Source organism: Trichinella spiralis (genome assembly GCF_000181795.1).
Source record: "Trichinella spiralis strain ISS 195 chromosome Unknown Scfld5, whole genome shotgun sequence".
In the NCBI taxonomy this organism is placed as follows: domain Eukaryota; kingdom Metazoa; phylum Nematoda; class Enoplea; order Trichinellida; family Trichinellidae; genus Trichinella; species Trichinella spiralis.
In genome coordinates, this window is record NW_003526944.1 from 2,410,825 (window position 1) to 2,427,061 (window position 16,237).

Here is a 16,237-nt window from a genome sequence, read left to right on the forward strand (position 1 = left end):
AAATTTGATTGTATTGAAGGTGTATTTGCATGAATGATTAATTTTGAAAAATAAAAAGAAGAAAACGGTTTTGTCATCGGGATCAATCAATGTTTGTGGTTGTTCAGCATTAAAATGAAAACAAATTATCTATCAATAGCAAAATTGTGCAAAGTGTATTTCACGTAGGAGAAACATACTCTGCAGTTTCGCTTTACAAGTGGACAGACAGACAGACAGACGACACAGTGGAATAAGTGTGCAATTTTATCTGATTACGTTTATGGGTGGGTAAACATGACTGAAAAGTAAACAAACTTGAAGCATTCGGTGAAAAGGTATTTGCATAAAAATTATTTCCCGTTATTTTTTATACTCGATGAAATTGTAAATGGTGAATTTTGCACGCAATTGTTCTTTTATGACGTGGCATTTGTGAAATGTTGTCTACTTGAAAATTCCATAACGTAAATTTAATTTAATTTTAATGTAGCACTATCAAGAAACAGTATTTTTCAAATATTTCCTATGAATATACAGAATAATGAAATATTTTTTGGGATTTTTATATTAGATAGTGTGATATATTTTTCGACATGTTGTAGTCTTGTGAAAAATTATCTATACAATTAACTGCATGTTCTTTGGTTTGAATTGAAATTGAAATTTCTATATTTTCATAAAAACCAGAATAGTTATAAATTGCAAGACTATTTATGATGGCAGATGAATTGCAATTTGCAAGCAATTGAATAAAAGCTATATTGTTAATTTCTACGCAAAAAATGATTGAAAATAATCTTAGGAAAGAGATTTTTAAGAAACACAAATTATTGTAAAACTATGGTAAAATATTTTTATAAGAAAATTAAAAGCGTACAAGGAATTTTAAGAAAATCGATGAACAACACTCACCGTTCAAAGCAGTAAACAAACAAGGTGAGTTGATGCCACGTTACCAGGTTACAAAGCGTCGATGCAGCGCAGTATCGTAGTCGCACCAGCCATTCGTGCCAACCTGAATTTGATTTTCGATAACAGTACGTGAAAGACTGATTTTTCATTTGCCAGAAATGTATGACAACTAATATTTGTTGTACACATCTGAAAATGAAATTTATTATCCAGTCGTTTTGTTACCAGTTGTGGTTTTAATATACCGGAATGTATCGTATGAAATCTGAACACTCTGAGCAGCAACTATTACTCTTTTTCATCTGTACAATAATTATTTGTATATTTTACAACATTTCTATAAGATATCAGTATCTATAATCATCAACATATATCAAGATGGAAATTTTAATTTGAAATTACTGAGAAATCTGTTTTTCAAGCAATCTGATTATTGCAAATCAATGCATAATTATTATTTGGTAGAGAGTTATTTCGACCTCAAAATTGTCTGAAATTTTAATTGCTTTATTGTTTTTTTTTGTATTTGCTGGAGTTCGCTTTGTCGACTGAGCATTTCAAAGTTTAAAATCTGTGAAAAGTAGAATTTAGAAAATCCTCCGTGAAGCAAATCCAAATTGAACAATGCCAAAGTATTTATTGCTGTTATCAGTTGTGATTGCAGTTTTTTTACTTATTAACGTTATTGTCATTAGGATGCATAAAAATAGAATGATTTATGGATGGATGTATTATAATTAACTACATTATATTCAGATTGTCTTCAATTTCACCATCATTTCTTTATTGTTTCTTTTATTTACGCTCAGTAACGTCTGCTATTGTTGTTTAATTTTTTTTCCAATCCACAGTTTTTAAGAAAATAAAAAAATATCAAAGCACTTGCAGGCTGCTGTCTCCACCGTCAGCGATTATTTACTGACGGTTAGCCGACGTTTGTTTATACATAATAAACGATGCTGTTCGATCATGTCGAACTGAGATTTTTTTACTTTTTGAGTAACGTCATAGTTACTGTAAAATTACAGAAGATTGCATATTGACACTGAGGAATAATTTACATTTCAGGTGTAATTTATTGAATTTTGGTGTTGTTGTTCAGTCTGTCTGCAGTGTAATCTGTTGTACATGAAAAAGCAGTAGATGGTTTAATATTTAATAAATGTCACATTCTGACTTTGAGAACAATTCATTGTCTTCCCGTATTGTAGATGAGATTTGCATTTATTTGTGAAAAGAAGGGTGTATGAATTTCAGTTATTTACAGTTTGATGAAATGTTTTTTATTTATACCAGCTGGTTTGCAAGGTTGAAATATGAGTTTTGGAATGATTAAATAATAGAATAGTTGTGCGTAGTTAGTGAAGAATGCGAAAAAAGTGATCCGCAATTTGCAAGACTTTTTTCTCTACATATAACCCCTTGTTCTGTAAGCGAATTAATCTTAATAGATTGTTTAAATGATCATTGGCATTTAGTTGTCATTTTTATTGACAATGGTCTGCAAATTAAAACAAGTTAAAATTGAAAATTTTATTTTATATAAAATAATAGAGCTAACTTTAGTTTTATAAAAAATATTTTGCTTATTAAATCGCAATTGTAATTATCATAAATTTTAACAAATCAAAATCTGTTTAATATAATTTCATAATTTTAGCCTGAGCATCATGATCTAATTTTGTTATTTACCGTATTCATTAAAGTATGCATTAATTTTTAGCGACGCGCATTTTTCACGCAATTCTGATTTTAGCAGCGTTCACCTAATTAGCATGTAAGTTGTTTGCAATTTTTTTTGAATATATTCGTTACGAAAATACGAATTTTCAGTTTATACTTTTATTTCGTAATAGAAATGCTAAAATTGTAATAGTGATGGGGATGAAATATCATTGCTCACGAACTTATTATTTCAGTCGCATGATGTCGCTGATTCAAAGGATCATCAATCAAGCAGAGCTTGTGGCTAGGTCGAAATGCGACGTCGCATCGGTTGAATTTAAACAGCTGAAGGATTTGATGAATCAAGTTCGAGCGAAAGATTTAAATTACAACGGATCAAAAGCTTTTGAGCAACTGGGTTACATCGAGTCTGACATGAAACACGCACCTTGCCTTTATACAGAAGTGTATCGAAATGAAAGAATGAACGTCTGTATCTTTTGTGTTCCGAATGGCCGTGAAATTCCGCTTCACGATCATCCGTATATGTGTGGCATCATGAAAATCATTGAAGGAAAGGCGCTAGTGGAGGCGTACTCACATGCAGCACTTCCGCCTCCAAATATTGTGGATGGGGTTCCTGTTGAAGTGGTCATGCATCCACCTATACAAATGACATGCGAAGATCAGCCAGGAGTTTTCACACCCTATGAACGGAATTTTCACCGTGTCACTAGTGTAGGTGATTATACGTCGTTCTTTGATGTGCTCATTCCACCATATAACAAAACAAACCGCCAGTGTCATTACTTTTCAGTTAAAAATGTTGACTCATCTGATGTTGGTGTTCAGAAGTGCTCACTACTGCCGTCTTTATCTTGCGATTATTATTGCGATGATTATAATTTGCAAGATAAACCAACTACTTCTCAAATATGATACGCGTTTCTTGATCTTCTCCTTGCCTGAGCAGTAATTTTGCTCGCGTCTTTTAACATTTATTTGTTGAATAAAATTTTTACATATTGAACTAGTTGTACTGCCTAAAGTAAACATGGAATTTTAATTAATTAAAACCGATATCGGTACGTAGTTTATTTACATTGCTTTGCTTTGAATGTGTGAATTTTGTCTTACGGAAGTGAACATTTATTTATTAAGATGAATTTTAGTATATCTGCCCTGTAAATTGTTCTGAGCTCTAAATTGAAAATTTGAGCTCGAAACATCAAAACCAAGTCATTTCAGTTCGTACAGTATGTGTAGAATTTCAAGTAAACAGCGGATGCACATATAATAACGTAAGTAAATATTTTTTTATGATTGATCTTAAAGCATGATGAAATATTTTTTTTTTGAAAATCTTATAAAATAAATAACTTTGTTCATTTCAAGTAATATGAAATACGCTGAAATCGATCTATGTGATAAACGGTTGCCTGATTTTGGTTATACTGTAGCTTACAATACGGTGTGGTATCGTTTTGCTTTTTATGTTCTTACGTAAAGCTCCTTCTCATAAATTTGAATTGTGCATGCAACTCATTCAAACTAACATCTGATTCGAAGCATATGTACTGGTTAGGTTGTGTTGTGCCTCTGGCGTACAGTAAACTAACCGAAAATTAGTACTATATATATTATGTAAATCGCAATTTATAAAGCTGTTACCGTCACTGTTGAGCGCAAACTACTTTATTTGCTGTATTAATACTTTTATGCAAAATAGTTTTAATCTCGTATTCTGTTTATTGTACTTTGAATGTGATATTTAAAACAAAGTTTACCTGTCTGAAATCTATCCAGTCAAATTCAGCTTAATGCACGTAAATATTTAATTTATAAAATATTCAATAGAGTAATTTATATTATGATGCCAATAAATGCATGCAAAACTATAATATAAATTGTTCTTTAATTTAGTAAATTACAGTATGCATTCCTTTCTTCCTTGAATGTTTGACTCCAGTTTTGTGGCTGTTATAGGGTTCCGTGAAAAAAGCAGTGAAGTATAATAATTCCACTTCGCTGCACTTAATTGCATTATTAATTTAGCCTTAACTTTTGCAGTATTTTTAAATACTTGTTAAATGGCACAGGTTGCTTTTATGTAAATCGAATTTTATTAAGTGTATATTTAATTATGTTGAAGTATATAAATTAAATTTGACAGGAACATTATTAATAACAAGTAAGTTTGCATGTAGCAGAACAAGTGAAACGTCCCTTTTCACTGTTTGTTGCAAATATGAAGAGAATTCATCAATGATCACAATAACGTTATTGTAGCTAGAAAATGGCAGAGTCTTCTATGAACGCCGTGGAACAACTTCTGTTTGATGCTTGGAGTGAATGCTGGCCGGATATTATTTTTATGAAACAGTTGAGACAGCGAATTGAAATCACTAATCAAAATATTGAACAGTTATCTTGTAAGTAGTCTTATTTTCTGATTTGAATTGGTTATTTTGTATTTCAGGTTCCGTGCAAACATTTGTAATTATTATTGCTATTTTTTTATAGTTTGAGTTGATAATATTTGAAAAATGTTGCTTTGATTTATTTTCATGCTTTAATTTTTTTTACTATTCTATTCTATTGTCAAACATAACTTTGATATTCTGTTTAGCATTACTCCTGTATTATGTTACGTTGAGCGAAATGCCCAATCGTCTCATGTTGAAGTACATAAGATTTTGTCTAGATACTCAAGTAATTTTTTGTTACAATTTGTTTAAGCTTATTTATTTTGTTTAAATTTATATTTATATCCATTTACGTTTCAGGTTGTTCCATGTGTTGCATTTCTTAACGTTGTGAATTCTTATCGCTGTTACGAAAAAGTTGGGTGCATTAATGAAATTTTGGTTCTTGTAATTTACTGTCTGGATAAATTAAAGTAAAATACTTTTATGAAAATTAGAAGAAAATTTTTCTGACGACTTTCTATTTAGTTGTGATTTTTGTGATGCAGATGTTTGCGTTCGAACTAGCATTTTGGTCATGAACACGGTACTTTGGATTCTCGCTTATGTCGAGTATTTGCTGACTGGCAATAATTTCCCGCCCTTAGCTCATCTTCTGAGTTTGGTTTTTACATTGAAAGAGAACAAATTTGTGCAATTTTGCAATTATTTTGTTTGTTGGGAATTATCAGGTAAGTGAATGATAATGAAGGCAAGTTTCGTTAAAATATTACTTCAAATCGTATCATACAGAGTTCCATGACCAGATCAAAGTATCGATTGTTAATATCAAAGTTAAGATAGAGGAAAATCGACACTCTTTTCCAGCGGATTTGTTAGACAACATGTTGACATTTTTGTCTTTTCTTGACATTGAAAAGTAGTTTTTCAAGTCTGAATTTTGCACACTGAAAAGCGATAACGAAGCTTGCGTTTTTAGGGATTCCTATGACAATCTGTTCTCTGCTAATCCGAATGAAATATTAGCAAAAAGCGTAAGAGCATCAGATTCTCGCATTCCATCAGTTGTGATTTCTTTGAGTGGCATTTTTGCTCATGTACAATCTATGAAAGGAATCGCCGCTATGGTCGAAGCATTGAAAGTTGCTAAAGATATTCAGGTTTGTGTTGTTGCAGTTTATAATATGTATACAACGTGTAATCAGATTGTATGTATAATTTCACCAGGGATAAAATTTTTCAGACTGTTTTGTTGCACCCTTTATTTTGAGTGTATATGAGTGTTTTATACAAAAGAAACATGAAATATGCAATTACTGTACTGCTAAGGACTGAATAATTTTCAAAATATATATTTTATTTTTTAATATCTGTTTTTAGGGCGAAAGTTGGTTAAACATACTTCATGATTTAATTATGGGTGGCATTCTTCAGCAGCATGATGATTCCACTACTTTACCATTTTCAGTTTCCAGTTCATATCTGTACTTAAGGGTGAGTTTGCTTCTTTCAACTATTAACAAGGCTTGAAACATTGCTATTATTTAATGTTGTACTATTGAGACAGTTTTGCCACATTATTTCTTAGAGTGATTGTCAATCATTCATGATAATTGTAAAACTAGAAATATTTTGTTAATTATTAATTTTAAATATTAAATGTAATTTTATAGTGTCGTGAAATAATTTAGTTGCAATGCACTGCAAGCGTTTTTCTTGATAATTATTAAAAATTTTTCATTGAAACACCAAATGATCATGCTGTTTTCGTGCATTCATGTTCTGTTTTAGATTCCTCGTTTGTTAAGCCAATTAGTTGCTGAAGGTATTCCTAAGGAGACATTGCTAGGAAGTTTGAAGCGTATAGCAACATCTGAAGCGGTACTGAATGTTTCGGATACCAAAGCAAGGTGATTTTGTTTCGCGATAGTGAGTTTTGCTTGTAATAAATTTTTAATTTTAATTTCAGATGTAATACATTGCAAGCTTTTTTGAATGTACTCAGTGAATTAGGCATTTTGCAAGAATCAGAAAAAGATACTCTGATGGCAATAAGGTTTATTGTTTTCTTAAATATTAAATCACCAATCAATTGAGCATACGAAATTCAGAGATGAGATGCGGAAAGAGCTTTACGTTCAAGAAGGTCAACCAACTATTAACTTGGTTCTGAGAGCTGAATTTACGCTTCAATCAATTGTTAAGGTAATTTTTCTTTTAATTTAGAGTCCATAAGGGACGTGCTTTAAAGAAAACGTTATTCACAGGCTTTTGATGCTCATCAAGCTCTAGAACGATGGCCACAAATGTTGAATACCATGATGTCTGGAAAATCGTTGCTTTACATTTGCGCGGCTGCAATTTCAATTGACCAATTAAATTTGCTTGCCGAACGATTGATCAAGTTTGTTATTTTGATTGTCATTTTTTACTTGTAAAAAATTAAATTTGTTTAGAATCACTGAAACTTACAAAGAAGTTGTACCAGTGGGTGAAGATGCACAGAAATCCGTGCCTCCTAGTCACGATTTATTTGACATGTCGTTTCTGTTGCTTCACCGACTTTCCCAGTATTATTCAACGACTGTAATGATTTTTCCTTTTCCAAATCACACGTATCTGTAACACAAGAAGATCTTCAGACGTGCCTTCGACCTGGGGATCCATTTTTCAAAACGTGGTACTTTTCCAGTGCAATTGATCTTGTTCGCAACATGTTTGATCCAGAAGATCTACCCCAACTGCTGAAAAACGTACCGATGGATTTGGAACTAGCCAGTGATGTACTTTCACGATTGAGGGTTGGACAACCAGGTTGGTTGAACATCAGGTGAATTATTTTTTTTCAATTTTCTTTCCATTTATTGTGTTTTCTTTTTTTTGAATAACTTCAGAACTTGGTATTGTATTATTGATTTGATTCCATCTATTGTGCAAGTGGTATTGAACGAAGTATTGCTCGACACGATTTCAATCGAAGAATTAAAAGTAAAATGAAATATATAAAGCACATCAAAATAGCCAAATGAGTGTGTATATTTTTTAGCATATATTTTCTGGCTTATTATTTTTAAACATACATGGTGTATCTTGCATGTGTAGTCCATTGTTGTGTTTTGCTCAGTATGTGGCTTTGCAAAAGACCGACGAAGCGACGAAATTGGCTAGCAGTTTATTCAGCTTTTTCGAATCCATCACACCATCAGATGCAGAACGGAATCGTCAAACGGACAGGTGATGCAGTTTATTTTATTAAAATATCATTTCTATGATTTGCGAGAAGAAACTGTAAAAATTTTCTACATAATTTTAAATATATTTAGGCAAACGTTCATGGTGAATTCTGCAAAAAAGTTGTTCTCCACTTACCGAGAATTGCCGGTGACGCTGATGCATGTACTGAGAATGAATCGGGCTCCGGCCCAATTGAATCATTCGTCCGATGATCATTTCCCGGTTATTGGAAAGCCGGAAAATATCCGTTCATTTTTTGCCGCTTCCGAAAGAGTTGGTTATCTGACGGCTGCTCTAATTGCTAGAATAATTGTGTTGGTTGAATCAGAACAGTATGATTCTTGGCTTAGTGCTTTTATCGAGGTATTTTGCTTTGCTTATTTCTCTTAGTGAGCGTTACTGTGATTAATGATTTAGTCGTAAATTAAGTTTTCAGGTTGTTGTCAATTTTGAAATCGTTATGCACTGTGCTTAGTTTTAAACTTTTTGAAGTCTTCCTTGCAATTGAAGAGATATTTTTAGGCTTTGCAGAAAGTCAACACTATGCAAGGGATGGAAAAGTGGTGCAATTTGAATTTAGCGTGTTGCTTTATTAGGCCCAAAGAATGTACACTTGCCCTGATACCACTGCTCAGTAATTACGTATTGCACGACGACCGTGATTTGTTCTGCGTAGCACCACGGGGAAATATTCTTGCATTTTTCCTCGTTAAGCTTTACTTGATAGCACTCCGTTATACCACTCCAACGGCTGCTGTTGATAAAGCGGAGACAACCGAGTTCTCCGTGGGTAATGGCCAGCTTGAAATATAAATTGTGCTCTGCTTTGTTCGTTTCATTTTGATAGTTATTTTTACAGATGAATATTCTGTGCAAAACGATACCAACAGTAGTACGGCCGACAGGTCAGCAGTGATTGCATCTCTCCGTAAGCCGTGTCCAACCTCTCTTAAGTTTCGAAATAATAATCCATCGAGCATTATATCTATTTTCAGGAGAATTATTCAGTTGTAAATTTGAAGTGGTCCGAAGTGGAGAGCTCTGTCCCACTGTTGCATTTGTTAGCAACTTTTTGTACTGTCTTTCGGAATATTCCACCCCTGAAGCAGAATTGATTAAAAATGAAGTACCCATGCATTTGGTTGGTGATCCTCTGAAAAAATTGTTGAATCAGATAATAATCACTAGATGCTTTTTTTTTCTTTAGATATTTTCTCTTTTACGAGCTGATCCAGATATTTTGTCAATGCGAACAGTGTTGCGTTTATTCGACTTAAAGGGTGAAATTCAACGGCGCAAAGCCTTACAGATTGCTTTCTTATTGAAAAGGAAAAAGCATCTCTAGATACTCGTCTCTAAGAAAACATAATTTTTCAAATATTATAGTAACGTATTCATAATTGAATCAATATGTTATTTATTATAATTGTCTCGATAGATATCGATCAGACATTTGAGCAGTTGCTGTTCAAAATTCATTTATTCAGAAGTTATTGAAGAACATTATTTATATTTAAATATTATTGAAATTTCAGTCGATATGGTTCTGTTCGTTAATATTGCAATAACTGCGGCAGTGAAAGTAGAAACAGAGTTTACTCATTGCAGCAGTTATTCTTAATGTAGAAATGTAAACATGTGTATTGCATTAAATAGTGCATTGAATAATCTTCAGAACAGAGAGTTCTTTATTCCTGAAAGGCGAAACGATTTGTAAAACAGTTACAAAATTCTTTATTTAATTTGCGTAGCAGTGATCAATCAGTCAATGCGTGGGAACATCATTTTCGAAATTTTTCTCCCTGAACGATGAAAGCGTTTCAGGAATTTGAGAACAAATTATTTTTTGAGGGCTCCGTTATTCTTTTTGGTTTTTATTCCAATTCGAAATTTCTATAACAACGACATCTGGAAGCCGTAAGAAGCCGTATTTGGCCACAATCACGGATCTCGTACTGATGATTGGTCAGTGTATAATTCAATCTGGATAAATTGTGCTACTTAAACGACTTCAGGTGAGATTGTTTTTATTCTTGTAACTTTAGAAAACTCAAAAGCTGCTTATTACTTTACTTTCTGATTTGCTCAAAACTAGAGTCTAACTGGATAATAACACCTAGTCTTGGAGCGCCGTCCCAAATTAGTGTTCATATTCACCCTATGCAAATATATATGCATTTACAGGTCTACAAACTTAGTCTATAATAATTTGATGCTGAACTATGCCGTCGGCAATTTGGTGAAAGTACTTTACGTCATTCAAATCCTAAAGCGATTCGTAATGTGTAAAGTGTAGTGTATTATTTGTAGGCGATTATTATATGAGCATTCACTAATGAAGAACGTTCTCTCTACAGCGGTGCGGAATTTCCTCATTCATGGTGCATCACTTCAACAAATACTAGCATAAATTTCAAATTATAAAAGCCCTACCTCTCCTTCATCCTACCAACGTGTTTGCTATCAGGTAAGACGGTTTACATATTTACTGTTTAGTTTTCTTTCTTTCTCTCTTAATCACACAATATAAAATATTTCCAACTCTTGCTACATTTTAAATTTGCAAATTCAAACTACAATTTCCTCATGTGTAATGATGTTCATGAAACAGACGAAATTTCATTAGATCATTTTTTGAATTTACATTAGTGACAACTGAGAAATTAAAGAAAACCCTGTAAAGTAAATATAATCGAAAGATTCTCAGTTTACAACACATTTTAAAGCAAAAGAATAACATCAAAAGTGCTTTTGTTTGTGATGAAGCATATGACTTATTGAAGTTAGAATTAGCAACAAATCCAAATCAAAATTTAATTAAGTTTTATAATTTGGAAAAATACATTGTTTTCTTGTAAATGTAGCATCTCGACGTTTTTGAAAATTCTGCATTTTGTGAATTTTAACCAAGTCTCTTAGCAAACAATGCCCATTGGGTTTTCTTATCTATGAGGAAAATTTTCCTTGTTTTTTGTATTTTTCATTTAATTATTTTTGGTCAGATTAATATTATGCATGTGAAATTGTACGGTGCAATGAAAGTTAGATGTTCCTGTTGTTTTCATGATTTCAGCTTAACAGGTATTCAAGGGATTTTAGTACAAACAAATTTGCATACTAATGCGTTTTCATGTTAGCGTAAGTCATATTATGAAGTGTGTAAATAAAAATGTAACACCGTTCAATATTTAATAAAATTCTGCTCTGCGTTTATGTCAATAAGCTTAGTTACTGATGGAAAATTAGGATAGCTTCCAGAGGCAAAGCAGCAACTTATTAAATAATGAGCTATCTTGCAAATGTATTTTTCAGAGACTGATAATTGAATAGAGTATTTTCCGGAAATTTTCATTCATAAATTGAAATTACTGGTTCAGCTACATTTTTAGAGATGTTTCAAGTTATTTTTTGAATGAAATGTATTATATCATAATATGGTGCATAATTTACGTTTAGCTCACACTACAGGGACTTCTTGAAATGAAATGCATAGGTAGAAAGGGAGTTCTTTTTTATCTTCATGCTTCTAGGATTTTCGTGCGATTCTGCATTACTCTGCAACGACAGACTTATCAATGATAGATAATATTCATGAAGTCACTGAATCACGATATAAAGCTTATTCTTGATAGTTCTCACAAGGGCTAGTGTATCATCGTATTGAAGGAACAATGGGATCTTTACCACGTTGTTTGTTATACTCCCTGTTATACAAACTGCTGTTGTCACAGACCTGACTGATACCCCAGTAGTTTCTATATTGTTGATCAAAGCTTTTGTTTTTGTGCGCTTCAGCAGGCATTTCCACCCTCGAATATTCAAACTATAATCAGTACTATCATTTGCATCACCCTTGAAAATGAACCTTGAATCAAGCTAGCACAAATAAAAGTGCATGCTTTCTATCATTTAGGACCCGACTTTAGCTCCCCAGTTATTGAGTTTATTGATAAATTGAAGCCAACCCTTGATTATAAAACGTGAAGGTTGGATGAATGAAAACCATTTATTTTCAACAACCTCACTTCCTCCATCGCACCACTTCTCCCTTATTCCTTTCCCGCATCCTTTATTGTCTGTCTCTCTCTCCCCCAATAAACGCGATTTATTACTCTGCTGTAGAAGGCACCAAGTAGAATATAAATTATGCTCTTCCGTTGAGCAGAGAGCACTTACTCATGGGGGCTTGGGATGAATATTACTGTTGTTTTCTCTGAATATCATCTATTGGAAATGCATACTGATCGTACTAAATGTTGAATGTCACCAGCTCTTGAGGTTGCCTCCATTTTTCTGAGATGACGAAGTAACTGAAACACTCCTGCATTTATTTTTTACATGTGCGCAAACAGCTGCTGCTATCCTTTAGCGTTCTCAACTATTCAAATTCTTCCTTTCCAGTTCACAGTCCGGCAATGAGAACATTTCTTTACAAACGTTGAAATATCACTTGCAATCAAGATTTCCGTTTCTATCTGTGAATGAATTCATTCCTTCTATATGTGACTCTGTCCATTTTCCAGCTCCAACGTGTTAAACTGCACTATATGAATCACAATATGAAAATCTGTAAATATAACAATTTATCTGTATGTTCCAATTCATTTTACCAAGGCGTGCAGCTCATACGTTATTCTAGGAAATGATTGCGGTGTAATGACTGAGTAGTTCATAGTTTTTTCTTTTTATGGGCATTGTTATCTATTGATGATTATAGAACATAAATTTGTTTTATAATTGTGTACATGATTGAATTATTTATTTTTTTTTAATTTTTACATGTGTATTACTTGTCATTCATTGTAATTGTCATCTGTTACAGCAATTTTTAATTCATCGAAACAAAAAATGTATACTTCTTTAGACATTTAAATCTGCTTGCTTTGTTTAGAATTGGCATTTAATAATAATTTCTGTGGTAATGTTTACAATAAAATTTCATTAATGTTATTTAATGTTTTATAAATCTCACAATTGTTTTTATTCTTTATATATCTTTTATTATAAAAGAAACATTATTTGTCCAGTGTAATTTATTATATCATGTCTTACTTTGAAATAGTTAAATTTCAACAAAGCAATACTATTTCTGGTTATTTTTAGTAATTTTCAATGCTTCAGGTTAATAGATTTTCATTTCATCTAATTTTAACAAAGTAAATTTACAAAATTTGCATAATAATGCCATTTTACTTAGTAATAAGCAGTGTGTAAATAAAAACGTAATTCGAGTGATATTCGGTTATTCGAGTGATATACTTTGTTTGTTCTTGTCCAACGTTCAAGCAAGTAAATTCAGCAACGCAGTAATAGCATTTCCGGTTATTTTTAGTGAGTTGCAATGCTTCAGGTTAATAAGTGTTCGTTTCATCTAATTTTAACAAAAGAAATTTGCATAATAGTGCTATTTTACTTAATAATGTGCAGTGAGTAAATAAAAACGTAATAAATTTCATCATGTTATTAAATAAAATTGTTCGCTATATTCATTTTACTGTGCTATTACTGCATTCAAATTAGGTTGTTCCACCGCAGACAAAGTGGTTTATTATTTGCATAGTTTACTCAGCGTTATATGTTTAATCAGAGTACTTTGTACACATTCCGTTATTCACTTTATGGCTATGGCAGCACGAAGGGGATCAACTATAATTCCGCTCTTCAGTGCTATCAGTGAATATTAGGTAAGTTATATTATGCATAGTGGTGGTGTTATGTCATGCATGCCATTTGTATTACTCTACTAATATGGTGATTGGGAACTAAAGGGTGTCTGTGACTGTATTATTTTTTCTAAATTTTAGCTACCTCAGATGCTGAGGACAGAGAAGTACGTATTACTGTTTTTTATTTTGAGATGTCTACACTAATAAAATTCACTTTTAGAAATTCACGTCATATCACGTTTAGATCAAGTATTATTTAACAGCTATATTATAAAAAGTAAGTGAAGATGGTCAGTCACTCATCGTAATAATTCTGAAAAGTATTTTTGATTATTTGTAATGCGTTTTTTTAGATTCGGGTATTTTGCTGAGTTGATTTTGAGGCAGACGTGATCACATGATATAATCCATTGATTCAACAAACGATAACAAGCGATAAAGTAGTCTTCAAATCAGCTCTGCCAAGCATACATTGCAGCATACGCTCGAAAACTCAGCTCGATCGACGCAGCCCTTAGACCCAATTCCTTGTTCTGAAGTTACGGATCCATTTTGCCGACTTTACTTACTTACATTCTTCAGAAGCTTCTGAAATTTCTTCATACTTCATGCCATTTTGAAAACTACAAATGGCATATTTCGTTACATGAAAATTGGTTTGTAGAGATTTTATTTCATGATATCTTCAGTTGTAGTCTTTAGTATTGGAAAGGAAGGCTAATTAATTGCGTGTCGATGTCACTTCATATTGGTTCCTTCTTGGAAAGAGGCGCTTCCTGGAAGTCTTCCTATGGCTCAGCATAACTCAGAGTAAGATAATTTTTTTCTATTTTAGCATTGGAAAAGTTGAAAAGAAACTGTGTACCGTCGCCTTACATCCTGTTATTGCTGGAGTTCGACTAAGCATCCAGGGATTCCCAAAGCAGAGTATAATGAAAATGGTAAAGTACTGTAGATTACATCATCGATTGAAATAGTTAACGTAAAGAGTAGTATTACGAAGGGTAAAAGGAAATTCATGATTTTGTAGTTTCGTTTTGTATTGGCCATGAAGTCTACACAGGCGGTGTTGATTATTACAAAGTAGGAATCTACTCGAATGCGTAAAAGTTAGGATTAGTCACGTTCTGCACTGAAGAAAATAGCTAAGAGTCTGAAAGGTAAGAAAATGAGACCTGTCTGGACTTGGAAATGAAAACCATGAAATGTTACAGAAGTAAGCTTTTCAGTTTTTTTTGCAAAAATAAGAAATGAGATGCACTGTTATTCGTCTTCAATTACTTTTTATATGGCTATTTAATCAATTGGAAGATGCTTTAACCCACTCAGCCCTTTAGTGTTCGTTTGGAAAGATTTTCTCACGTTAACCGTGAATTACGTCATTGCTCAGTTGTCTCAGATGAAGTTACCCAGTTTGACTTCGTGCATTTTAATCTGGTATGCATTTTACTTATGTAATGTAGCAATGTAGGATTTCCATTTTGTCATTGCTTTGTGCAGTTATCCACAAGCAGTAGTAATCTCAGTTTCCATACAAATGTTTTTCCTGATTTCGCAGGTAAGTATTCAAAATTTTGTTTTTAGATTTTAGAAATTTAAGTTTTTTTTTAGAAATCTTAGAAAGTTTTTAGATTTTATAGATTTTTTTAGTTTTTAGAAATTGTTTTTAGATTTTTCATCCACACTGGAAATATTTACGCTAAGTATAAAGCAACGAAGTAAGATCACAGGTAAGTATAAATGCAGATTTCAGGTAAGTTTCAGGTAGTGTTCAGATTTACAGGTAAGTGGGAAGTATAAAGGTAAATTACAGGTAAATGGAAGAAAAGACAGGTAAGTAGGAAGGACACTGGTAAGTGTTACAAAAAGTACACAGTATTAGGTAAGTAGAGTTCCAGGGAGTGTATAAAGTATGGTCATACTCATGCATGGTTATTACACATTTCCCCCTCAGGGAAGATTTATGCAAATTTTTTTATGCCCTCAGGCTACGCCTCGGGCTATGCCTCAGGCATTTTTTCAAAAATTTTCGATTTTTCAAGAATTTAGCCCCAGGCGTTGCCTGAGGCTATGCCCCAGGGCGTAAAAAATTTGCATATTCCCCCCAGGCTACGCCCCAGGCATTTTATTGCACAATATTTGCCTTCAGGGAGTATTTATGCAAATTTTTTTATCGCCTGGGGGGAATATGCAGATTTTTTATGCCCTCATGCTACGCCTCGGGCTATGCCTCAGGCATTTTTTCTAAAATTATCGATTTTTCACAAATTTATCCCCAGGCGCTGCCCGAGGCCAAGCCCCCGGGAAAAAAAAATTTGCAATTCCCCCGGTCATTCCCCCGGCCTTTTATTG

The 16,237-nt window shown here is 32.8% G+C and overlaps 4 protein-coding genes across 4 annotated transcripts; 3 read left to right on the top strand and 1 right to left on the bottom strand.

Moving 5' to 3' along the window:
* Positions 1–2,820: 2,820 nt before the first annotated feature.
* Tsp_04201 (conserved hypothetical protein) lies at positions 2,821–3,498 on the top strand. Its single transcript, XM_003374969.1, has 2 exons — positions 2,821–3,301; positions 3,377–3,498. The coding sequence occupies exons 1-2, from the start codon at positions 2,821–2,823 to the stop codon at positions 3,496–3,498; spliced, it is 603 nt and encodes a 200-aa protein (XP_003375017.1).
* A 1,357-nt stretch (positions 3,499–4,855) lies between these two features.
* On the top strand, positions 4,856–10,629 carry Tsp_04202 (hypothetical protein). Its single transcript, XM_003374970.1, has 23 exons — positions 4,856–4,991; positions 5,189–5,271; positions 5,346–5,458; positions 5,514–5,649; positions 5,918–6,145; positions 6,366–6,479; positions 6,777–6,895; positions 6,955–7,041; positions 7,097–7,190; positions 7,253–7,389; positions 7,442–7,571; positions 7,628–7,815; positions 7,880–7,973; positions 8,032–8,219; positions 8,309–8,582; positions 8,751–9,009; positions 9,079–9,147; positions 9,242–9,360; positions 9,427–9,499; positions 9,755–9,829; positions 10,071–10,188; positions 10,404–10,464; positions 10,561–10,629. Exons 1-23 carry the CDS (start codon positions 4,856–4,858, stop codon positions 10,627–10,629), a joined length of 2,964 nt encoding a protein of 987 aa, XP_003375018.1.
* A 1,187-nt stretch (positions 10,630–11,816) lies between these two features.
* Tsp_04203 (putative replication protein E1) lies at positions 11,817–12,508 on the bottom strand. The gene is made up of 2 exons (XM_003374971.1): positions 12,461–12,508; positions 11,817–12,071 (listed from the first exon to the last, which is right to left on the bottom strand). Exons 1-2 carry the CDS (start codon positions 12,506–12,508, stop codon positions 11,817–11,819), a joined length of 303 nt encoding a protein of 100 aa, XP_003375019.1.
* A 2,167-nt stretch (positions 12,509–14,675) lies between these two features.
* On the top strand, positions 14,676–15,951 carry Tsp_04204 (hypothetical protein). Its single transcript, XM_003374972.1, is given in 9 exon segments — positions 14,676–14,695; positions 14,721–14,826; positions 14,841–14,889; positions 14,916–14,968; positions 15,386–15,443; positions 15,497–15,508; positions 15,556–15,615; positions 15,699–15,718; positions 15,928–15,951. The coding sequence occupies 9 exon segments, from the start codon at positions 14,676–14,678 to the stop codon at positions 15,949–15,951; spliced, it is 402 nt and encodes a 133-aa protein (XP_003375020.1).
* The last annotated feature ends 286 nt before the right edge of the window (positions 15,952–16,237 follow it).